Source organism: Nicotiana tabacum, chromosome 2 (genome assembly GCF_000715075.1).
Source record: "Nicotiana tabacum cultivar K326 chromosome 2, ASM71507v2, whole genome shotgun sequence".
Classification (NCBI taxonomy): domain Eukaryota; kingdom Viridiplantae; phylum Streptophyta; class Magnoliopsida; order Solanales; family Solanaceae; genus Nicotiana; species Nicotiana tabacum.
The window spans coordinates 111,374,110-111,398,899 of record NC_134081.1 but is presented as its reverse complement, the minus strand read 5'-3'; the positions used below and the strand labels follow the sequence as shown (position 1 = coordinate 111,398,899).

Genomic DNA, 24,790 nt, shown 5'->3' with positions numbered 1-24,790 from the left:
CCTCCATGTCCAGAACCACCACCTATACCTCCCCCACCACCACTACCTCCACCTCCACCAGCTCCACCACCAAGTCCTCCTCCTGCACCACCTCCTACACCTCCTCCAGCTCCAAATCCACCGCCATGACCTGACCCTCCACCAACACCTCCTCCTCCACCACCACCGAAGCCACCACCTCCTCCAACACCGCCTCCAGTGCCAGCACCACCACCAACACCACCACCAGCTCCAAACCCTCCTCCACTACCTGCTCCACCACCAACTCCTCTACCTCCACCACCCCCTAATCCTCCTCCTCCTCCTCCACCTAGTCCACCTCCAGCTCCTCCTCCAAGACCTCCTCCAGCTCCTCCGCCAAGACCTCCACCAGCTCCTCCACCACCCCCTAACCCTCCTCCTCCACCTAGTCCACCACCGCCTCCAGCTCCGCCTCCAAACCCTCCACCTGCACCTCTACCACCACCAAAACCTGGACCACCGCGTCCTCCCCATCCCCCACGTCCACCGCGTCCACCATATCCCCCACAACCTCTCCTACCATATCCACAACCATTATCATTACCCCACCTCGACTCTTCAAGCTTGTCATCACCTAAAGTGATGGCACTTAGTTCCAAGAAAATGCTCAAGAAAAGAAGTAACCCGATAACCCACTTTTGAGAAGAAGAACCCATGGCTGTATATGATCACAAAGGTTCTCAGATCAGACTACTTGTGCTCTTCCTCACTCAGAGTTTCTGAATATATATAGGCTTAGTTACTCGATCTAAGTTGACAAAATATGGATAATATTATTAGTCACTCGTCAGCTGAAGACATTAATGTCAACAATGTGTAAAGCTGCATGCATGGTTTATTCGACGCGTTTGAACCGTTGGGGAAGTGGCGGGAACATTAAATGACCCAATAGAATTAGTCAAAAGGCTATAATTCATATATCTACCTTCTATAATTATTGTCTCTCTTTAGATCGAAACTTCGTCAACGCTGATCCAACACTACCGACACAAACCAATAATATTATTGCTATTGTGTAATGGTATGGCAAATGGGCCATTCTCTTTACTGTACGTCTCTTCCTTGCATGGAATGTTTTGATTATCATCCTTTTCTGAATGTGATGGTTGTAAATATATTTAGAGGAGACTAACATCGAATCTTATTGTTTTTTTTTCAGCCCTAGGTAGTGTTAAATTTAGGTGTTCAATAGCGTCAATTTAGTTGAATATTAAAACAAGTATCGATGTTTCTGTAGATTTAAATGGAAGTAAGTAAAAGTGGAAATAAAGCTGACCAATTGAAAAAGTTGTATAGTACTCCTATGTGAATTCATTTTATTGGCCTAAGTTTAAGAAAAAGAGAAGACTTTTGAATTTGTGGTTGTAAAATGAGGCATATATTTTGTGTGGCTATAAATAATTGCATAAAGATAAATTATTTCCAAATAAGAAAAGAGATCATTTTTTTTACGAACTAAAAAGGAAATAAGCTAACATATAAACTTATGAATATTATTTTAAGTAAAAAAAAAGGTCCTACATAGTTTTGACAATAAGATAACGAGAATTTATTGAGTAGGGTTGAGAATTGATTTCCTTTACGAGAAAGTGGACCTAATTTAAGATATATTTTAAAAGAAAGTTAGATCTAGTGGTCGCGGTCCAAAAGCCCGTAACAAGCTTTTGCTAATATAGGGTCAGTTTTGGCTTTGTTACGAGAGTGCTATGCTCAGATCAACCTCTTTCACATCCATATGGTATCATTTATCTCCCAATTGTAGATTTATATTTTTTCGTACTAAAATCTTTAGTTCATTATCCATCCAATGGTGTGGCTTAAGTAATTAATGAGGTGGAGGAGAATCATGAAGTCTTATTTTTAAATTTCTGTGAAGGCAAAAAATATAAGGTAATTTCTTCTCATCACCCAAGCTTAGGGGCAGGGTCACTTGTTATATATCTATGTTGGTGGGAATTATAAAGTATCAATAGAAGAGTCGAGATGCGCACAAACGGGTTCGGATAGATTAACTCGATCTAACATATGTAAGAGCTAAGTGAAACGTAAACTAACAGCTAAGTCTTGTTTTGGATAGTTAATTTGGAATAAAGGGAATAAATAATGATCTATGAGTTTTACTTAATAGAACTGAACTAATTATATTAAGTTTTATATATTCAATCATATAATTAGAGTTAATGCAACTCTTTATATATGTAATATGTATGTACCTCCATACTTTATGTCTCTACAAAAAGAAGACCAATACTCCTTAGATAAAGTTCAAAAATTCATTGAAACCAGTGAAAATTACATGTGTTAAATAAGAGAATTAATATATGTTACTTCGAAATGCGGCTCGTGCAGACATCTGATATTAAAAGGCACCCATTCACTTGAATTGGCTATCTTTAAATTATTAGTAGAATACGATTACCAAGTAGTAATACCAACGATATTTTAGCAATCTTCATTTTAATTGTCCTGCTACCCTTTTGTTGGCATATTGTTTTGATGATTGAAAAAGGAACTCAACTAGGTTCATACACAGTGTACACAGACACGGGCAGATTCGAGCACAAAATATGCACGTGAAGGAGATAAGCTTAAGTGGTTATATTTGTCATCTCGTAAACAAAAAGGATGCATAAGTGATAAGGAGAAGGACTCCTTACTCGAAAAGAACTCTATCCTAGATAAGGGAGGAGTTAGAAGTTAAAAGATAACTAACTCTTCCACCAAGGAAGAGTAAAGCATTAGACTTCTAGTTATTTCCTATTTTACTAACTCTATATATTTCAAGATGTTCTCATTTTACAGGTACGCACAAACACTGAAGTTAAACGTGAGTTCAGAGCAAAATAGCAAGGCATTTTGCAAGCAATTTCTGTGTGATTCAAGTGTGCGAACCTGAAGCTAACCAGATAGAAGAACCAGTTCTAAGTGTCTGTCTTTTATTCTAGTTTCATTGTAGTAGAGCTTTTGAGTTGTACCTTTAAGCTTTATCTAGAAGCAATTGTACTAGGTACTTTGAGTGTAGTATTAAAGTTAGAGTTAACTTGAAGTTGTCGCAATAACTAGAGGTTGGTTGCCACAAAGGGTTAAAGGTAATCCTTAGGTTTACAAAGAGTTTTGTAAAATATTGTTTTTGGCTCAGTGATTTAGTGAAGTGTTAGAAAAAATCCTACTGAGTAATAGGTCGTAGTTTTTTCACTTTTTGAGCCAAGTGTTTTCCACGTAAAAATACTTGTGTTCTTTCCTTTCTGCATTTATTATTCCGCAACAGTAATATAAGGAACACATAGAAGAACCATGTCCTTCTATAATCTATGCACGCGAAAAATTGGACACCACATAAATCATCCCCTCTTGTATGGTATTGAAGTATAAAACATCACCTTTAAATAAAGAATTTGATGCGTCTTGACTTTACGCAAAAATTAAGATTATTCAACAAATATTTGCATCGTTTAGTAGTAGCATTACTTAAGAAAAGCGCATATGGCAACATACAAACTTATTCAAAACTTTGTTAGAACAAAATAAAGAAAAAATTACTGCATGACAGAGTAAAATATTCTCAAGTAATATTTTATACGTAAATGTAGGTTAATAAACTTTCACTTTATAATAGAAGTTCATAGAGTACAAAATTTTCATAGATCAAAAAAGGGGAATGGACATGCACTAAATGAACTTACTTAAAATAGAAGGAATAGGTTTTATTTCGACCATGCACGATTTTCAACAAAGAAGAGATAAGTTGTCACACATCAAAATGTGATAAATAAAATTTGAAAATTCCTCCATTTTCAAAATTCTTTAACTCATGGGCTGCCGTTTAAGATAATCCATGAGGCTTATAGGTCCAAAGTGAATAACTCCAACAATATAGTGGATCGGTCCACTATAGGGTTCATTGTGGACCATTGTAAAACGATCCAATGTTTTCTGATATAGATTTAGAATTTTCTGGGCTTTTGCAAGATCCAAACTGACTTAAGCTGCCGCAGTTTTGGCAAATAAATAAAAATTAATAGGTTATTTAATTAATTTGACGAAGAAGTGCAACAGAAAACGCATATTCGCTCCTGACCAATTGTTCTTCAAAGGAAAATAAATTCACTTCTTGCACTTTGTTTTGGGAAGACATAAGTTTTTGTTATCTTAAAAAAAAAAAAGATAAACTTGGAATTTAATTGTGGTTCATGTAACATTTGTATAAGAGTATTTTCTTCCGAATATGTAAGAGCATTAAAGAGATTAAAACTGTGTATTACTAATAGAACGGAAATTTATCAGCACACTAATAGTTAAATAGGAAAATAACTGAAGCCAAAGATAAACTAAATAAAATCAAGAATCGCATTAGTTCAATGAGAACATCTGTAACAACTATTCGGAGCCTAGACAATATAGTAGATATAAAAGAAAAGAGATCCTCCAACTGCATTTATTATTTGCAGATAAAGCCCTATTTAAATGTAATATGATGCTAGCCACCTTCATGTAACAGTTCTGCAGATTGTTCCAATTACTAGTTCAAAATTCCTCGGGTTGATGCTCTACCACAAAGAAGGGCATCGCTGGGAATTGGATATTCATCTCTCCATGAATTTGCAGGCGAATAAACTCGCAGATAAAACTGCTGTCCTAAATATTGGCGAGCCCAGTTCTGAGACCTTATATTCCACATTCCCACATTATCTAATGGCATGTAAAGTGCAGTCCAAGACTTTGGGTACACCTATAAATAATGCAATCAAATTGCTAGTGAATTGAGTGTTTACATTCAGTAATTAGTCCACACAATGTGAATTGAAGTTAATCTAAGTTACCTGAACAGTTGAACGAGAAATCGTATCCCTTAAGTTGTATGTTAATCTGCTTGCAGGAGTCCACTCTCCTCCACCCATCCTGTTTATAAGATTTTGACATTACGTTTTAGCTTACAAGAATTTTTTTATTCAGTTACTTGAGATTGTCAAGGAGAGAATCTTGAAACTTTAGAAACTCACCCTACAACGAAAAAATGGTGGCCATCAATGTGGTAAGACTGCACAGTGTCTTCTAAATTCTCAAAGATAACCTCAGTATAAGCTCGAAAATCAGCAGCCATAACGGATGTCTGAAGGTAAGCACCGCCACCTGTAGGGCTATCTGGAATGCTTCCAAGGGTAAAAACCCCAGGAATATTGAAGTGATCAGCAAGTTTAAGTGGTGTATCTGCTGGAACAAATGACACACTGTTGATAGCATATCTTTGCTTCCCGTTGATGATTGGAGCTGAATTCGCGAGCCTAATTGTGTGTGTGGTGTTGATCAATCCGTAGTGGTAGGAACCCTGGGGGTTAGGTCTCGGTCCACTAGCTGATAGATTACGCCTGATACAATACAAGCAATTATATGTCTCTTTCTATGACATGAGGTATTAAAGAACCAACAGAACACAATTTACACAGCATATGAGTGGAACCATTGGCACAAAGCAGCAATTTAAATGTCCTAATGAGTTAGGAACTTTGTTCATCTAGCAATTCAAAATGGAAACATAACAAGAAACCTTGTTATTGCAGCATTCACTAAAAGAGAAATGCACCTGAGAGAACGGGCCTGATTGAGAGACCAATCAACTTCGGTTGTTGGTCCACCAGGAGGAGGGCCAGAAACACTTCCGGCTGAGTTACTATAACGAAGAGTAGACGTAGCTGTGAGAACCTGGGATGTGAAACGTGTCGAGACAACTATATAGTAATCTTTTGCAGGTTGATCAGTTGTTAACAATACAGAATAGGACTGTCCCAAATGGATATCAAGGGAATCATATGTGTTTTGCACAGTGTGAGTCCCTTCTACTTCAACCACCATCATTTTATGCCCCTGGATTCTGAAATTGATGGACGTTGTAAGCCCAACATTTGATATCCTGAATCTGTAAGTCTTGCCTGGAACCCCAAAAATTGCATATCAGATTAACAGAAAGACTAAGTACACAGAGAAAAAGAAATTGGTAGATTGTGCATGATTAGAGGGTCACCTTGATCAACGGTGAATGTATAACCATTCGATCCACGTCCGCTGATAAGAAGCCCATCAGGGAAGGGAAGATCATGCCCACTGTCCAAAATTGCTTTGAGGTCCTATAAAAAGCAATTAAACACATTTATGATCAGAACATGAATCTCTTGCTCCATATTGTTTCGTCGGAAACTAAGTCTTAGTGATAAGGCACAAATAAAGTTCATGAAGTGCAAAGGCTTACATTGTGGTTTTGTTTGAACCAATCTCCAGAAAGTATGGAGAACTCCCCAGCAGGAGGAGGAAAAGGAACAGGAATCACAGAGCGGCTGGCGATATTTATGCTACCGAACCCTCCTGCTGCTTTGTGGAAGGCAAGTGAAGGGAAGTAATAGAAACTACCAATCTGATCCTTGACTTGGAGAACATAAGTGAAGTTATTGCCTGGTGGAATGGGACAGTTAGTACCATAGACTCCATCCTGCCATGAATTTCTCCTCTGCTCGACGCCATTCCTGAATTGGCATCATATACCATGCATGTCAATTGAACAGTGCAAATCCTTCTAGCAGAAACTATCAGACCAATATGGTGTAAAACTATCAGGATCATGGTAATGAAAGATAAAAGATATATGTCGACGAATCTCAAATTGAGACTCTCAATGTAGTGATATCCCACTAATAAGTGAGCTTGATAGCCAAATAGGAAATCTTTATTTAAATTAATGAAGATGCAGAATTCATTTTGTAAGTGTGTATATCTGTAAATTAGTTGACTTAAGATGGTACACAGGACATAAGGTAACATATCTCCTTCTACAATTTAACATTATACACAAAAAATTATAAAAGAAAGAAAATATCTCCATAGATGGTTTCTAAAAGCATAGGGGATATAGGCCAATAATGATACATGAAACAACACAATGCTGTATAAAAACTGCTGCCCTTAACACAAAGTAATTACTACCAAAACAAAACAAAAAAACTAATTTCACAATAAGCAAGGGGAAATATGGGAACACAAAGCAAGAGTACTTACCAGGAAATGAGAAAGGGCTCATCCAAATTGTTGAAAACGTTGATAATTAAGTTGTCATTGGTCACACACTCAATAGGTGGCCCTGGAAATTGCCCATTTATTAATATCCCCTGCCAATATTTAAACAAAAACATAAAATTAAGCTCTCAGTACCAGCACCAAAAAATCCAAGAAAGTAAAACAGAGAGAGTGAGAGATACAAAAACTTTACTAAGATAAATAGTTTTTCCTGCATATTTTTCAAGCAATAAGCTGGAAAGACAGAGTACCTGTTGTTTGAGACCAAGAGGATAAATATCACCATATGTAACATTCCAAGTATAGAACCTATAAGGGTCTTCCCCACTGATGAGATTCGTATGAACAAACATCAACACCACCGCCATTAAAGGCAACCACGAACTCCACCATTTTCCCATATTTCGTTTTATTTAGTTTCTGATTCTACAGTCAGTAGTGATGAAGAGAGTATATACTTTTGAAGAGTCGTCTTAACTTAAGAATGAAGTATTAAGAGTTAAGACAGCCCGCTCCCCACTTCACTTTTCTTTCTTAAGAAAGTGTAATTGCCGAACTATTTTATTGACACGCTTTACAACAAGGGACGATGCTTTATTTTGCACTCCTTTTTGCTTAGTTCCGAGTAGAATAGTGTCAGTGTCGGGGAATTATGATTGATCGTTGATGAGTCTGCTACAGTATAAGACGCTCCTTCTTAGATCTGCCTTGAGATTTGAGTTGCGTACGGTGGTCATCATTTCCTACGAACAGCTCCGTTACTATGCTTAATGCTTCGCTCATTCCACTACTAACATATCTCACCAAACTCCAGAAATCAGCTTATTTTAATAAATATTTTTAAAAAAAATATTTTTATATATAAACCATTTATATTTGGCTAATTACTCTAAAAAATATTTTTGAGCAATAATTTATATTTGACCAAGTTTTTCAGAAAGTATTTTTAAGCATCAAATTACGAATAAGGACATGAATAGATTTGCTTAATAGTTAATATTATAAGTAAATAAATAATCTTAAAATTTTGTTATTATAGGCAATAATTAAATCTTTTCATTTTATTTAAGTAAAATATGAAAATAAAATTTAAAAGTACTTAATTCTTTTAATATAAGTTAAATATATTAAAAGTTATTCAGCAAATATAAAAACATTCACCCCTAAAGTTACTATATATTAGAAAATTATCCTAAAAATAATAAGAAATATTTATACATTAATATCCTAAGTATTAGGTTTAACAGTTTTTTGGTATATATTATATTTTGTTAAGGGTATTTTTGGTAAGAAGAAAAGTCAAAACTGCTTCTGCTTCTGCTTTTGGGAAGAAACTATTTTTTTCTGTTTCTCAGAAATTGCTTCTACTTCTTCTCAAAAGCACTTTTTTCCCCAAAAAAGCTTGGCCAAACAACTCAAGCTAGAGAAAAAAAATACTTTTGAGAAAAAAAGTATTTTTTCCCTCTTGAGAAGCTTGGCCAAACAGGCTATAAACCTGTCGATTTTATTTATTCCTTTAATATATATATATATATATATATATATATATATATATATATATATATATATATATATATATATATATATATGACAGAATCCTCTATAAAGATAAAATTTAAACAAATAGTAATAAATTTAGAATTTATAATCTTAAATATATAAAAGAATTTGTGTGGATATAAAAAAAAAATTAAACATGCCAAAATATTTGTATCATTATAAAAAAATTCATTAAAAGTAAAATAAAAATATAAAATTAATTATTTTCAAATTCATAAGTGTGTTATTCTTTTTGGAGCATAATAAAGATATAAACGGAAACAGAGTGAATATTACTAGATGAACTCAAAATCAAAATGTACATCTAAACTTTTTTACCAATCATGATGTGGATTGTGTTAGCCTGTGGGTACAATTATTTTATAATTTATATATTATCTTCCATCAATATAAGTATCATACAATTCTGCCACCAAGATTTAGGCAAAAAAAAAAATAGATATATCATTTTTTTCGTCTTTATTGCGATTGAACTTTAATTTTTCATAATTTTCACCTTCATTACTTAATAGGCCAAACCGTTGAATTCAAGTATATCCATGTTTATGTACGGATGTAATTTTGGCATGAGTTACATTCAGACATCTCTATAACATCATCCCTATATAACAGTTCTTCACTATAAAAGTCAAGTTTTCCTTAGAACCGATTTTTTAAGTTATATTTTACCTCTCTATAATAGTTTTTTTTACCTATAACTGCAACAACCATATTTATAGCAGAACGCTCTTTATAAAACTACCCCTCTATAATAGCCATATAGAATTTTAAAATTACTAATAATAATTCTAAAAATCTACACACAATCTTTTCCATTAAACAAAGTTTCTATCTTGCATAAGATATAAGATTTGAAGATTTTCAAATGATATCTTTTCCGGTGGACAAATTTCAAAAAATATTTAAACGTCAAATGATGATATAGATGTACAACAGTCATTCACTATAAAAATAAAAACATATCATAAGAAACGAGGCTGTTATAGAGAGGGTTGACTATATTTCCATTTTAATGTTATTCCTTAGTTTCAGCGTCATCACAAATATCTCAAATTACAAATCCTTGTTATAAAATAAAAACTGTAAAGTAAATACAAGTATAGAGAGAAACTGATATATTATCCAAACTTCAAACTTATGTACATAATAAACTGAAAACTCCTCTATTTATAGAAGAAAGGAAGCAGTTGCGAGGCTTTTCAGGAAGCAGCTGGAAGGCTTTTCTTTAGCTGCTTGTAAGTTGTCTGCATGAGCTGCTTGCAACCTGCCTGTTTAATAAGAATCTGCCGCAAATCATTTCATTGAGCTGCTTGCAACCTGCCTGTATCAGCTGTTTGTAGATAAACTTCAACAGAGTACTAAATGGATAATCTTCATCAGGAAGACTATCTATAGCGGAGTAATAAATGAACATCCACAATGTAATTATTTTTATAACACTCTCCCTTGGATGTTCATTAAAAGGTATTGTGCCTCGTTAAAACCTTACTAGGAAAAACCCAGTGGGAAAAATCCTAGTGAAAGAAAAGGAGTACACATATTTAGTAATATACATTTCTAGCTGCCTCATTAAAAACCTTATAAGGAAAACCCTATGGGAAAAACCCTTAGTAAGAAAAAAAGAGTACATCGCGTATTTTACTCCCCCTGATGAAAACCTTATTTCAAATATTTGAGTCTCTGCATTCCAATCTTGTATACCATCTTCTCAAAAGTTGAAGTTGGCAAAGATTTAGTGAATAAATCTATCGGATTGTCACTTGAACGGATTTATTGCTCATCAATGTCAACATTTTTCTGAAGATCGTGTGTGTAGAATAATTTTGGTGAAATGTGCTTCGTTCTATCTCCTTTAATAAATCCTCCCTTCAATTGGTCTATGCATGCAGTATTGTCTTCATATAAAATTGTAGATCTTTTATCACACTCCAAACCACATTTTTCTTGAGTAAAATGAATCACTGATCTCAACCATACGCATTCTCTACTTGCTTCATGAATAGATATTATCTCAGCATGATTTGAAGAAGTAGTAACAATTGACTGCTTTGTGGAGCGCCATGATATGACAGTACCTCCACATATAAATACGTACTCGATTTGAGATCGAGCTTTATGAGGATCAGATAAGTAACCTGCATCTGCATAACCAACAAGATCTGCACTACCTTTGTTAGCATAAAACAAACTCATATCAAGAGTTTCCTTTAAATATCGCAAAATATGCTTAATCTTATTCCAATGTCTCCGAGTAGGACAAGAGCTATATCTTGTTAGTAAATTAACAGAAAATGCTATGTCAGGCCTTGTAGCATTAGCAAGATACATAAGTGCACCAATTGCACTGAGATAGAGTGTTCCAGGACCAAGGAGTTCCTCATCCTCTTCTGGAGGTCGGAACAGGTCCTTATTCACTTCAAGTGATCGACCAACCATTGGTGTACTCAATGGGTGCGCTTTGTCCATGTAACAGCATTTTAAGACCCTTTCTGTTTAGGCAGATTGATGCATAAAGATCCTGTTTGCTAAATGTTCAATTTGCAGTCCAAAACAAAGTTTTGTTTTTCCAAGATCTTTCATCTCAAATTCTTTCTTAAGATATTCAATTGCCTTTTGGAGCTCTTCTAGAGTTCCAACAAGATTTATGTCATCAACATAAACAGCAAGTATAACAAATTCTGATACCATTTTCTTTATAAAAATACATGGACAAATAACATCATTTATGTAACCCTCTTTCAATAAATATTCACTAAGGCGATTATACCATATGCGCCCAGATTGCTTGAAACCATACAAAAATCTTTGTAATCTGATTGAATATATTTCCCGAGATTTTGAATATGCTTTCATTTTAAATCCTTCAGGGTTTTTCATGTAAATCTCATTATCAAGTGACCCGTACAAATAAGTTGTAACCACATCCATCATATGTATTTCAAGTCTTTCACGTAAGGCTAAACTGATAAAATATCGAAATATTATGGCATCCATAACGGGTGAATATGTTTCTTCATAAACGACTCTAATTCGTTGTGAGAATCCTTGTGCGACAAGGCGAGCCTTGTATCTTTCAACTTCATTTTGGTCATTCCTTTTTCTCACAAAAACTCATTTATGACTAACTGGTTTTACACCAGCAGGTGTTTGGACTACTGGTCCAAAGACCTCTCTTTTAGCAAGTGCGTTCAATTCTGATTGAATTGTCCCTTGCCATTTTGGCCAATCAGATCTTTGTTGATATTCTTCGACAGATCGGGATTTACAATCCTCACTATCTTGCATAATGTTAAGTGCAACATTATAAGAAAAAATATTATCCACCACTATTTCAGATCGATTTAAATTAATCCCATCACCAGTAGAACTTATTAAAAGTTCCTCGCTCACTTGAGTCTCGAGTTCAGTGATTTCTTCAGGAATCTTAGAACTAATCAGATCTTGGGTCTCTTCAGGAGATCCCTTTATAGTATCGTTTTGATCATTTGTCGATTTTCGTTTTTGAGGATTTCGATCCTTAGAACTCAAAGGCCTACCACGCTTCAGGCGTGCTTTAGGTTCACTAGTTATTATGCTAGTAGATGGTCCTGCTGGGACATCAATTCGTATAGGCACATTCTTTGCAGGGCATTTGATTTGCTATATTTTGTAAATGGATGATCTTCTGGACCTCCTGATTACATATAGGAGTACGTGGATCAAAATGAGATAATGATGAAACTTTCGACATAATTTCTCTTTTGATTTCCTTTTTCTCTCCCCCTAATTGTGGGAAATTTGTTTCATCAAACCGACAATCTGCAAATTGAGCAGTAAATAAATCTCCCGTCAATGGTTCAAGATAGCGAATAATAGAGGGTGATTCAAACCCAACATATATTCCTAACCTTCTCTGCGGGCCCATCTTACTGCATCGCGGTGGTGCTACTGGCACATATACAGCACATCTAAAAATTCGTAGATGGGAAATATTTGGTTCATGACCAAAAACTAATTATGACGGAGAATATTTATTATAATGTGTCGGTCTGAGACAGATAAGTGATTCTGCATGCAAGATAGTATGTTCCCAAACAGTAGTGGGCAATTTTGTTTTCATAAGTAGTGGTCTTGCTATCAATTGCAGGCGTTTAATAAATGACTATGTAAGGCCATTTTGAGTATGAACATAAGCTACAGGATGTTCAACTTTTATTTTAACTGATAGACAATAATCATCAAAAGCTTTAGATGAGAATTCTCCAGCATTATCAAGGTGAATAGCCTTTATAGGATAATCTGGAAATTTTGCCCTTAATCGAATTATTTGGGCTAATAGCTTTGCAAATACCAGGTTGCGAGATGATAGTAGGCACACATGAGACCATCTTGAAGATGCATCTATTAAGACCATAAAATATCTAAATAACTCACTTGGTGGGTGAATAGGTCCACATATATCCCCATGTATACGTTCTAAAAAGGCAGGGGATTCAATGCCAACCTTCATTGGTGATGGTCTAGTGATCATTTTTTCTTGATAACAAGCATCACAAGAAAATTCATCATTTGTTCAGTAATTCGCCTCATCATTATTGATCCAGGATGGCCCAAACAGCCATGCCAAAGCACAAAAGTATTTGAATCAGTAAACTTCTGGTTTACGATAGAGTGTGCTTCAACTGTACTAATCTTTGAATAGTATAAGCCAGAAGATAAAGTTGGTAACTTTTCTACAATGCATTTCTGGCCAGAAATATTCTTTGTAATACAAAGATATTCCACGTTCATTTCATCTATTGTCTCAACATGATACCCATTTCGACGGATATCTATAAAACTCAATAAGTTTCTTCGGGACTTGGAGGAGAATAATGCATTGTCTATAATAAGTTTTGTTCCCTTAGACAGAAATACAATAGCTCTTCTGGAGCCTTCAATCAAACTTATATTACCAGAAATTGTAGAAACATTTGCTTTTTCCTTATGCAAATAAGAAAAGTATTTCTCATCTTTGAATATGGCATGAGTTGTTCCACTATCAATTACACAAATATCTTCATGATTGGTCTTTGATCCAAATATAATTTGAGGATTATCCATATTCTTCAAAATGACATAAACAAAATAAATATGATAGTAAACATTATTATCAATGCATAACTTTTATTTATGTACAACAATTACATAACCATACTATCTACTACAAACAACAAAAATTAAAATATTTACATTTTTACAGATTCACTACCGATCACATGACTTGTTTCTCCTTCTGGGAGTGCAAAATAATCAGCTACATCCAAATGCATGAAGTCTAAATTATCTTCAGAAATAAAATTTTCTTCAGCATTTTTCTCTGTCTTTTTCAGGGAGGCTTGATACAGCTCAACCGGGTGCTTTGGCGTACGACATGTACGTGACCAGTGCCCTTTTCTTCCACATCTATAGCATATATTTTCTGGCTTTGCTGCTTGCACCGCTTCATGCTTTTGTTCCTTTTTTTTTCACTGCTGGGGGTGAGGAGGGTTCTTTGGTGCATTGTTATTACCACGATTAGAGTTTCCTCCCCGACCACGGCCATGACCACGACTGGGGCCACGTCCTCTTCCACGCTTAGCTTGGTGGAAGTTCATCTCATTCACTTCAGGGAATGGATAAGAATCAGTAGGTCGGCTTTCATGATTTTTCATTAATAGCCCATTATGTTGCTCGGCTACAAGAAGATGTGAGATAAGTTCAGAATACTTTTTGAATCCCATCTCTCGATATTGCTGCTGCAGGAGCATATTCGAGGCATGAAAAATGGTAAAAAAAATTTCCAACATATCATGATCAGTAATATTGTCACCACATAGTTTCAATTGGGAAATAATTCTGAACATAGCAGAATTATACTCACTGATAGATTTAAAATCTTGTAGCCTTAGATGAGTCCAATCATAACGTGCCTGTGGAAGAACGACCATTTTTAAGTGGTCATATCTATCTTTCAAATTATTCCACAATATGACTGGATCTTTAACAGTAAGATATTTCATTTTCAGGCCCTCATCAAGGTGATGGCGTATGAATATTATTTTTTTGGCACGGTCTTGGTTTGATGCCTGATTTTTATCTTTGATGGTGTCTGCCAGACCCATCGCATCAAGATGAATTTCGGCATCAAGCACCCAAGACATGTAACTTTTGCCCAATGTATCCAGGGCTACAAAGTCAAGTTTAGAAAGATTTGACATTATTTAGAAAAAGAAAGTTCGTACCTCTGATACTTTCAAAGTATTTTCTCGAGATGGCAGAGTCTTGTGCTGATAACGTGTTATAAAATAAAAACTGTAAAGTAAAGACAAGTATAGAGAGAAACTGATATATTATTCAAACTTTAAACTTATGTACATAATGAACTGAAAACTCCTCTATTTATAGAAGAAAGGAAGCAGTTGCGAGGCTTTTCAGGAAGCAGCTGCAAGGCTTTTCTTTAGCTACTTGTAAGCTGTCTGCATGAGCTGCTTGCAACCTATCTGTTTAATAAGAAGCTGCTGCAAATTATTTCATTGAGCTGCTTGCAACCTACCTGCATCAACTGCTTGTAGATAAACTTCAACAGAGTACTAAATGGATAATCTTCTTCAGGAAGATTATCTATAGCGGAGTAATAAATGAACATCCACAATATAATTATTTTCATAACAATCCTTAATTTCTTTAGCTCTTTTTGAAGCATTAATCTTTGTTTCAAATTATTATGAAAACAATTGTTTTCTAGATTTGTTCATCTAATATTAGAAAAATAATTTATTTGTTATGGCCGTTGTAATTTATCATATCCTTGAAATAGCGTGAAACTATATCCTTAGATCAGCAATTTTTGGAATTATTCATTTGGAGCAGGGGTGGCAAAATGGTTAAAAGAAAATAGTTAATCACCCATATTATCCACTAAAAATGGGTTGGATAATGAACTATTTAAAAACGGGCCAAATATGGATAAGAACCATATTATCCATTTAAAAAATGGATAACCAATGGATACCTATTGGGTTTAACTTTTACATTTGTAAAGCCTCAAACTTTAGGTTCCTCAAGTTTGGGAGACTAGAAATTCTTCCAAAAGTGATCATATTTATGAAGTCATGGATAATATGGTTACCTATATTATCTGATGGTTAATTCGTTTTTTTATCCGTATTAAATATGGGTCGAGCTAGATAATTTATCTGTTTTTTCATTATTCATTTTGACCAGTCCCATATCCTACCCGCCCCGCCCGTTTGCCACCTCTAATTTGGAGTTGTCATAGTATTCAAAAGCATATTAAGTGAATTGATTAGTGCAAGCATACCTTACCGTAGGCGCGCGAGAAGTTTGAACTAGTAATATAGAAACTGATCAAATATCTCATATTTGGCTAGAAAAATTATCGATTTTAAATGCTAGCTTAAATTCAAACTAGATGAGCCTTGCCTGTGCATAGCACAGGCCCAACATTTAGAATGATGATATAGTTTAAGGTTTGTTTCTAATCTTTAGAGAATCTATTATTTAAACCTTAAATAGGAACACATAGAACAACCATGATTTTAAAAACACAAAAGCAAAAGTTTCATCTTTAGTAAATAGTAACAAATATAAAAGACTACCTACTACTTGAAACACATATATTCAGAATGCGCATTCAGGAACAATGAATCTCGTCCCTCATTGAAATTACATCCACGAAATAACCATACAAAATAACTGTCAAAAGGCACTACTTGTTTATGACTTGGTTGCTGAAATATTTTCTGCTAGTAGTAGCTACAATAACTGCATGACTAAAATACCATAGATAAAAACATATAAATAGGTGATTCAACTCCCTCATACATCTTTGTCCAAATTCTATGCTTTGATTGTTACTTGGTCTTTATAAATGCCTTGCTTGAACTGGTTGAGCAGGGTAAGAATGTCATAACTTTAGGAGATTTTTAAAAATCTATAGTACGATAAAAATACCAGAAGCCTCCTGCAAAGTAATAACTTCTTTATTAGCCGTTTAATTTAAAGTCCATTACTTAAGAAAAACTGAAAAAGAAGTAATGCATTAATCATCCATCAGCGAAATGGTATGATAGAGATAAAATTTAGCCCCTAAATAAATTAAATTTCTTATAATCAAGACACTGGACATGCACAAATGTAATTATAAAAAAACACATCATTACAACATAACACATCAAGGTTTTGATTGAAATAAAACTAATTTGAAATTAATAATTAAATAAATAGTTTGCAAAAAAGGAAAAATAAAGACCACATACATTATAAAAGAACTCTTTCTACTGGCATGTTAGAATCAATTGAAGTATGTGGATAACTACAACTTATAATAAAATAAATAAAACTAAACACAATATATGCACACTCAACACTTGCTGTTTCAAGAAAGATAAACATAAATATATAGGGAACAGTCTGTTCGAGAGATCGAATGAATTAAAAGAGGTATTAAGATATATAGTTCATTGCCATTACCAATTTAAGTGTTGGAGGAGAGGCTTTAGTCATCTGCAACCATGGCAAGTGAATTTTGCTTTTAGTTTTGCTGGGTAGTTTAACCTGCCAAAAAAGAAAAACGTCAAAAATAGTCACACAACAACACGTTCATAGTACATTATATATGTTAAAAGATAGAATATATATGAATGTAATTGCACATTCCATTTACAAATACACATCCTATCATCCTCGAGTGTTTCATGTATTGAACTAAAAGTAGAACAAACCAAACTATCAAGCACTAACTAAGTGGCCAAGTGAATTAGTCTCTACCAAATATGTGAAGATAGTAAATCAATCCACCATTTGTACTTTCAGATAAAACATGTACATGAAATACAAACATTAAGTATATTCCAAGAAAATTATATGAAAAACTATTAGGTGAAGAACAATAAGAAAGAATAGGAAAAGATAGCATGTGCTGATTCAATATCTAGCTATATGGAACTCTATTTCACGACATGAATATATAGGTAATAATACCAATATTGATGTTCCTAAAACGGACATCCATGCCAATCATATGTTAAAATGATAATAATACATGAACAACCATATTCTTGATGAAGAGCTTATGAGCTATAAACCAGATTAACATTTGGGCATAATTTTTTATTCTTTAGCAAATTGGAGTAAATTGATAACAAAACAAAGGTGACCAATCTAATCAAGACAAAGAGCCTGGCCTGAATTATGTTATAACCGTCATCACTTGGAATGAAAGTGAATGCTCCATTCACACTATGTGCAAGTACAGAGTTGTGAATATAGTTCATAGAACTATTCCAAACTAAGCAATGGACAAGTTTAATTGCCATTGATAGACGAATATCTAAAGAGCTTTAAAATTGGCCAAAAAAGTTAAGATCAATCAAATATAGCAATACAATATACTTGACTGATTATTAGTAAAAAAAAAAAAGGAGATCATTATCAAAAAGGCCATTGGCATCTTTCTAATTTTCTTCTTTTGGCGGGTGGGAGAAGAAATTACAAATAAAAGTGAATCTTGACTTTTGCTTCAAAGAATCAAAGAGCAGTCTCAATAAGTAAAAAATGGTGACAAAAATTTCTTTCCCAAAATGAACACTTCTCGCATGAACTTGTGAGTTCATTAAAAATATTTAGTTATTGAAATTTTACATAGTAGAAGTTTTATAAAGTTCATTATGGAGATTTATTGTTAATATTAAGAGGCTATTTGTGTCACCGCTCCTTTCCTTTTCCTCAAATGGATACTTAAGCATCTTTAAAGTTTCTGCAAAGGGAGAAATAGAAAAGAATACGAAAGGAGAAAAATATCAAATGATTGTATTTGTACTTGCCTCTAAAATAAGGCAGTTGAATAATGACTATCAGAGAGGATGTGTTTTTAAGTTCAACACATTTAACACAATTCGAATTCTATTTTCTGTTTTCATTAGTCATTAGTCTTGTAAAACACATAATAGGGTAAAATAGTAGAACTATTAATTTTCAAAGGAAGTGAATTTTCAGCCAAATAAAACTTTTATAATTTAATAGGCATTATATGAGCAGTAAAAGGAAAAGTTTTTTATCTAGAATTACTCATTTTTATACAAAGATTTTAATATTCAGCTAAGTTTGTTCGTTGTCAATCACATGATCTTACTGAAAAAATATGGAGAAGCAATTACCTGATGTGAGCATATTTCTCTATCAAGGAATAAATCACATCATTCGGCTAGCAATGCTCTGTTAAATTTAACATATTTATAAGAAATCAGTTAAATACGTGACTAATTCAAATTACAATAAAAAATACTCTATTTATTATATCTTAAATGCTTCCACCACTAAGAGAAATAAAATACAATACAAATCAAAATAGGATTATATAGATAATAGATTGCAGAATATCTTTCAAAACTCCACATAATTAATCAAGTGGATCTTCCTAGTATGTACAATGTTGTCTTATACATAACCAAAGATACATTAGTTAACCCAACACATGTTCAATCGCTGGAAACCAAAAAGGGAACCAGAAGATATCGTTTAGTTTAGTAATTGTCTATAAATTTTAAAACACGTATTCATTAATTGAAAACCATTAGATCATCGAAATTCTCCCATGGATCAGTGATCGATGATCTAATTCTATTAATAAAGTGTGTTATTCTAAAAGAATGTGTTTAGAACAATATTTAGAAAGCAACGACATGATCTTCACTACAAAGTTAATACATCGGAATTTGGTAAAAGAAAATTGGAACCAAAATTCAATAATTTTCTAATTATTTTTTATCCCTAGATTTCCTGAAGAATAAATAAAAAAAGGGAGCAGGACACGCACATCCTCTGAATAAGCAGAAGCGTGAAAAAAATATACAAAGAAAAAAAAAGATAATATCCCTGACTATGAGATCTCATCTCTGCACAAAATCAACATGTATAATTTTATCCCTAAGAATTGAGTGAAAATATAGGATCGATACAATTTTTAACTTTCTCGAATTTGTGCACTGTCACATATATGATCATATTGAGAAAATTAGAGCAAAACAACCCCAATTATCTCCCATAAAGCGCTCATGACAAAGACAATGAAGAAGCATGTGAACTAAAAACGAAAAATACTCTAAAAAATATATTACCTCTCTATAATCAATCATAATGCTTGTTCCCAGAGATTCAACCTTTAAGAGCAGCAAATACATGGTAAAAGACCACCATTATCGCCGGCAAATAACTCCAAGATTTGCCCTAAGCTCGTATACCTCATACCAACTCTCTAATTATAAAAAACAAATCAGATATGAAAATAAAGCCCTAATAGAAATTAATGAAAAAAAGAATAAGATTTGGGCAAAAAATTTGAGAGGAACAGACCTGAAAGTTGTAACACCCAACTGCGAAGACGAAGAGAATGAAAAAAAAATTTATTTGAGAGGACAAATTAAGAACCCGAGAAAACCAACATTTCTTGTTGTGGCTTGAAAGAATTTGCGTTTAGAATTGTGTTGAGTTGTTAATCGAAATTACAGTTTTTCCCTTGAGCTAAAATTACAGTTATGCCATTGGTCGACCACACTTGGCTTTTCTATAAAATAGAAATTAAATGCATTACTTTGGAACATGGGAGAAATAGTCAACAGAGAGTTAAGAGTTACTTTTGTCTTATATTAAATGTGAAGATAATAATTATTATGTTGTAATTTTAACAGATTTGTTCCATGGTTGCATCGACTTTTAACATCAACTTTTAGAGCTTCTATTTAAATATTTTCGTTGCAACTATTTTATGCACTTAGTCATTGAGCTGAGGTTGTAGTTACGGACCTACGGCTAGTGTTGGGGTTAATTGCAATCTCAATTTGGAGTCCTTCAACTGTAGCTAACGCATGCCAGCACTTAAAATAAGTCCTCTAATTACTTGAAGTTCTTGCTTCTTGGCATTTCGTTCTTAAAAATCAAGTAACAACCGGTTTTATTAAAATGAAAAAATGAAATTAAAAAGAAAACACATCGGTAAAAATTCATTTTTACAAATCAAAATTATGTTCTTTTATCCATAATAAAAACCATAGAGTACTTTTGCTATTGTATCATAATCTTTTAATAATTTTTTCTTCATAGCATTGAAAGATTGAAAGTCGAGCATGTTTCAGGGCCATCAATCAAACCAGATATAATAGAATAGTACGAAGTATGAAGCATGGAAAATTAATTATACAAGAATAAGTGTCAATCAAGAATGGATGAATAAATGGAAGTAACTTCATGAATTGAATTTTACAAACTGGACTTAATGAATATAGCTCATTTTTCTTCTTTGTATCCTTCTTTATGGTCAGTCCTAAAGACCAAATTGGATACCAAGAATCTCAAAAGTAACACTAAAATGAAATGAGAAACATTCTTAATGGTTAAGAAAGAAAAAGAGAAGTGCTCACAAAGAGAGCTTCAGCTACTTTCCCTATAGAATTCTTTGTCACAGCTCTCATCATAGTAACAAAACAATCAGTCACCCTTTCGTGACTGTTTAGCTGATTTGTTCATTCCTTAGAGTGGGCGAGTCCTGCGACCGGATGCGCGGCCACAGACAAGAGCATTCTTTGGAATTGGATACTCATCTCTCCATGAATTGGCTGGTGAATAAACACGAAGGTAGAATTGCTGGCCTAAGTACTGGCGAGCCCAGTTCTCTGATCTGATGTTCCACATTCCTACATTGTCCAATGGCATGTATAGGGCTGTCCATGACTTTGGATATACCTGTTGATCAAGTGAAAAAAGAATTGTTAAAACCACCTAAAACAAAGCTGATGAACTTTGTAAATCTTGAACTTGAAAAGTTTAGTTAGGAAATACCTGAATAGTACAACGCGAAATTCCATCTCTCAAGTTGTAGTTCAATCTGCTTGCAGGTGACCATTGTCCACCATCCATCCTGTAGTTCATCCAATCAGTGTTAACAAACTAAAGGCATACGGTTTAATTTATATACGATATTAGTGTATTTTAGCCTATTGTAGCAGGTTAGTTGTCTCCCATTTATTACGGATAGTTACATGTAGTCATCTTTTTAGGCAACCTGATCGTTGTAACAAAGTTAAAATCGGAGGCATAACCCTCCAAAACATTACTTCAACATATTATTGTTCCTTTAGTTTTCATTTCTTTTCCTTTCTAGTTGAAGTGAAGAAACCTACCCTACAACAAAGAAGATATGGCCATCAATATGCCATGACTGCACAATATCTTCTGGATTCTCAAACACAACTTCGACGAAAGCTCTGAAATCAGCAGCCATGACAGAGGTTTGGAGGTAACCACCACCTCCAGTAGGGTTATCTTGGATGCTGCCAAGGTTAAAGACCCCTGGAATCTTGAAGTAGTCTGCAAGTTTGAGTGGTGTGTCTGCTGGAATGAATGACACACTGTTCACTGCATACCTCTTTTTACCATTGATCATTGGTGCAGAATTTGCCAGTCTAATTGTACGCGTAGTGTTAACCAACCCATAGTGATATGAACCTTGTGGATTAGGCCTTGGACCACTAGCTGTCAAATTTTGCCTGCAATCAAAAATGGCTTATAATCAGTTAATCAAACAGACAACAATAGAACAAGAATGCAGGCAGTTCTGATCTTCACTTCAGAAAAAAAATTCGCAATGTACCTAACAGATCGAGCCTGATTGAGAGACCAATCAATCTCAATTGTTGGTCCACCAGGGGGAGTACCAGAAACACTTCCAGCAGAATTGCTGTAATGAAGAATTGATGTTGCTGTTAGCACTTGTGAAGTGAAACGCGTCGATGCAACAATGTAATAGTCCTGCCCTGGTTGGTCCATTGTGACCAATACAGAATAGGACTGACCCAAATGAATATCAATGGACTCATAGGTATTCTGCAGGGTGTGAGTTCCTTCCACTTCTACCAAGACCATCTTGTGCCCCTGGATTCTAAAATTGATAGCTGTTGTGAGGCCAACATTGGATATCCGGAATCTGTAAGTCCTCCCTGTAAAGAAAATTTATCGGAAGAATCCTTTGATACTAACAACATAAAAGCAAGAAATGCGAACTGTTAACTTAGAAAGAGTTGCTGCAATATATAGATTGATCACCTTGATCAACTGTGAAAGTTAAACTATTTGATCCGCGACCATTGATTAGAAGGCCATCAGGAAATGGAAGATCACTTCCTCCATCTAAAATCGCCTTAAGATCCTGTGATATGTCCAATAAGATTTAAAGTCAATAGACGAATCCATAAAATTTCTCAAGAATTGGTTATCATAAGCTACTCACAGTGTGATTTTGCTTGAACCAGTCACCAACCAACATGGTGTATTCTCCAGCAGGTGGAGGAAAAGGAACAGGAATCAATGGACGACTGTCTATTTTAATGCCACCATAACCTCCAGCAGCTTTGTGCATAGCCAGTGAAGGGAAATAGAAGAAACTACCAATCTGGTCCTTAACTTGTAGGATATATGTGAAGTTTTGGCCTGGTGGGATCGGACAGTTTGTCCCGTAAACTCCATCTTGCCACGAATTCCTCCTCTGTTGAATACCATCCCTGCCCAATAGTCGATTTTCATATTTTTATTAACTATATATGGTGAAACATGTTTATTGACGTTTAACTCACTATCCAAGCAGATGACAAACATGAAAATGTAAAATGAGTCTTAAATACAAAGTGATAAACAATAAAATAGTTCCAAATTTGTTAGTCATTACTAAACATTAGAGATTCTCAGCTGATGAATATATTATTCAAGACTTGGATCTTCACATGAATTACTTCAATGAGTTTCAGATCTAGCTGTCATGTTTTGAAAGTGAAAGCCATTTCTTCATGATTATGTAATACCCTATTTAGATAATTCAAAATTGGTCAAGACTACATTATAATATGACATAATAAGATAACAATATCTAATATTACAGCTATATTAAAACAGCAATTCAGACACCACTGTAGCATATTATTGATCTGGTTTTCTACATGTAACTTAAAACAGATTCCAGACTAAGGTTACCAAATCCACAGAAAAAAGCAGTTCACCATTAAAATAAAAAGTAAAAATGCTCATTCAAATAATCATAGAAAGAGAAGTACTTACCAGGACATGAGAAAAGGTTCATCCAAATTGTTGAAAACACTGACAATCAAGTTGTCATTGGTCACACACTCAATTGGTGGTCCTGGAAATTGCCCATTTATCAATATCCCCTGAAATATTCAGAATTTTCCACACATGAAAAGAGGAACACAATGCACATATTTCAATTCCAAACCAATTCTTGATGATATGATAACCAAACAAAATCTTGAGCCGACAGTCTAGCGTAAACAACCTACCTACCTCACCGGGAAAGGTCTGCTTACACATTAACCTACCCAAATCCAGTTGTGGGATATCACTCGGTTTGTTGTTGTTGTTGTTGTTATGATAACCAAACAAAAAGGGGGGGAAAGAGAGCAAATGAAAATACCTGTTGCTTGACACCAAGAGGATAAATATCACCATAAGTAATATTCCAAGTATAGAATCTATATGGGCTTTCTCCATTGGCGAAATCCAATAGGAAAAAGATTGGTACCACCATTAAACACCACCACAAGCTCCTCATTTTATCTTCAACTCTCTTTCTCTACCAGTACACTGGAAGAAGAGAAAGTCTTAGGATATACTACTAAAAAAAGAGAATGCAGATGATATGACAGATCTAACAAAAGCAAGTTACTGTCCACACTCCTAACTTTTTCTTTTTACAACTCTTCTATTTAGTTCTTTTCCTTTTCTTTTTTTCCTCCTTTGCTATATTCCCACTTTCTTTTTCTCACATTAAACTAATGTAAATGAAGAGATAAGTAGAAGATGCTGAAATGGCTTACAAAGATGTAGTTGAGCTGTCTCTGCTCTGCTTTTATATGTGTCTGAACAGAGAAAATGGTGGCCTGTTTTTTGTAAGCAGAGCCGCCACCAATTTGCAAATAGATGCTCTAAAGTCTAAACTGGGACTTGCTTTAATTTAAAGCTCTTAAAATTTGGATCTGCTTCCTCTGTATTAAAGTTTTTTCTCCATTTTCATTTCTTGTGAGGAATTCTTTATCTTGTTTCATTTTTAAATGTCTAGATTAAA

General features: G+C 34.3%; 2 protein-coding genes and 1 long non-coding RNA gene across 4 annotated transcripts; all 3 read right to left on the bottom strand.

Annotated features, from left to right (window-relative positions):
- Window positions 1-4,336: 4,336 nt before the first annotated feature.
- LOC107791782 (L-ascorbate oxidase homolog) lies at window positions 4,337-7,824 on the bottom strand. The gene is made up of 8 exons (XM_016613917.2): window positions 7,335-7,824; window positions 7,066-7,175; window positions 6,266-6,536; window positions 6,041-6,143; window positions 5,603-5,948; window positions 5,022-5,387; window positions 4,842-4,920; window positions 4,337-4,750 (listed from the first exon to the last, which is right to left on the bottom strand). The coding sequence occupies exons 1-8, from the start codon at window positions 7,482-7,484 to the stop codon at window positions 4,541-4,543; spliced, it is 1,635 nt and encodes a 544-aa protein (XP_016469403.1). The 5' UTR covers window positions 7,485-7,824; the 3' UTR covers window positions 4,337-4,540.
- A 9,311-nt stretch (window positions 7,825-17,135) lies between these two features.
- On the bottom strand, window positions 17,136-20,115 carry LOC107791781 (uncharacterized). The gene is made up of 4 exons (XR_001649325.2): window positions 20,017-20,115; window positions 19,782-19,918; window positions 18,822-18,879; window positions 17,136-17,220 (listed from the first exon to the last, which is right to left on the bottom strand). It is a non-coding gene; the product is annotated as an uncharacterized LOC107791781 (long non-coding RNA).
- A 754-nt stretch (window positions 20,116-20,869) lies between these two features.
- On the bottom strand, window positions 20,870-24,790 carry LOC107791783 (L-ascorbate oxidase homolog). 2 transcript variants are annotated; one of them, XM_016613918.2, is made up of 9 exons: window positions 24,543-24,790; window positions 24,140-24,309; window positions 23,767-23,876; window positions 22,946-23,216; window positions 22,762-22,864; window positions 22,310-22,655; window positions 21,840-22,205; window positions 21,499-21,577; window positions 20,870-21,402 (listed from the first exon to the last, which is right to left on the bottom strand). In XM_016613918.2, the coding sequence occupies exons 2-9, from the start codon at window positions 24,275-24,277 to the stop codon at window positions 21,190-21,192; spliced, it is 1,626 nt and encodes a 541-aa protein (XP_016469404.1). In that variant the 5' UTR covers window positions 24,278-24,309; window positions 24,543-24,790; the 3' UTR covers window positions 20,870-21,189. The 2 variants fall into 2 exon arrangements, with proteins under 2 accessions (XP_016469404.1, XP_075093728.1); XM_075237627.1 differs by lacking the exon at window positions 24,543-24,790 and having other exon boundaries at window positions 24,140-24,542.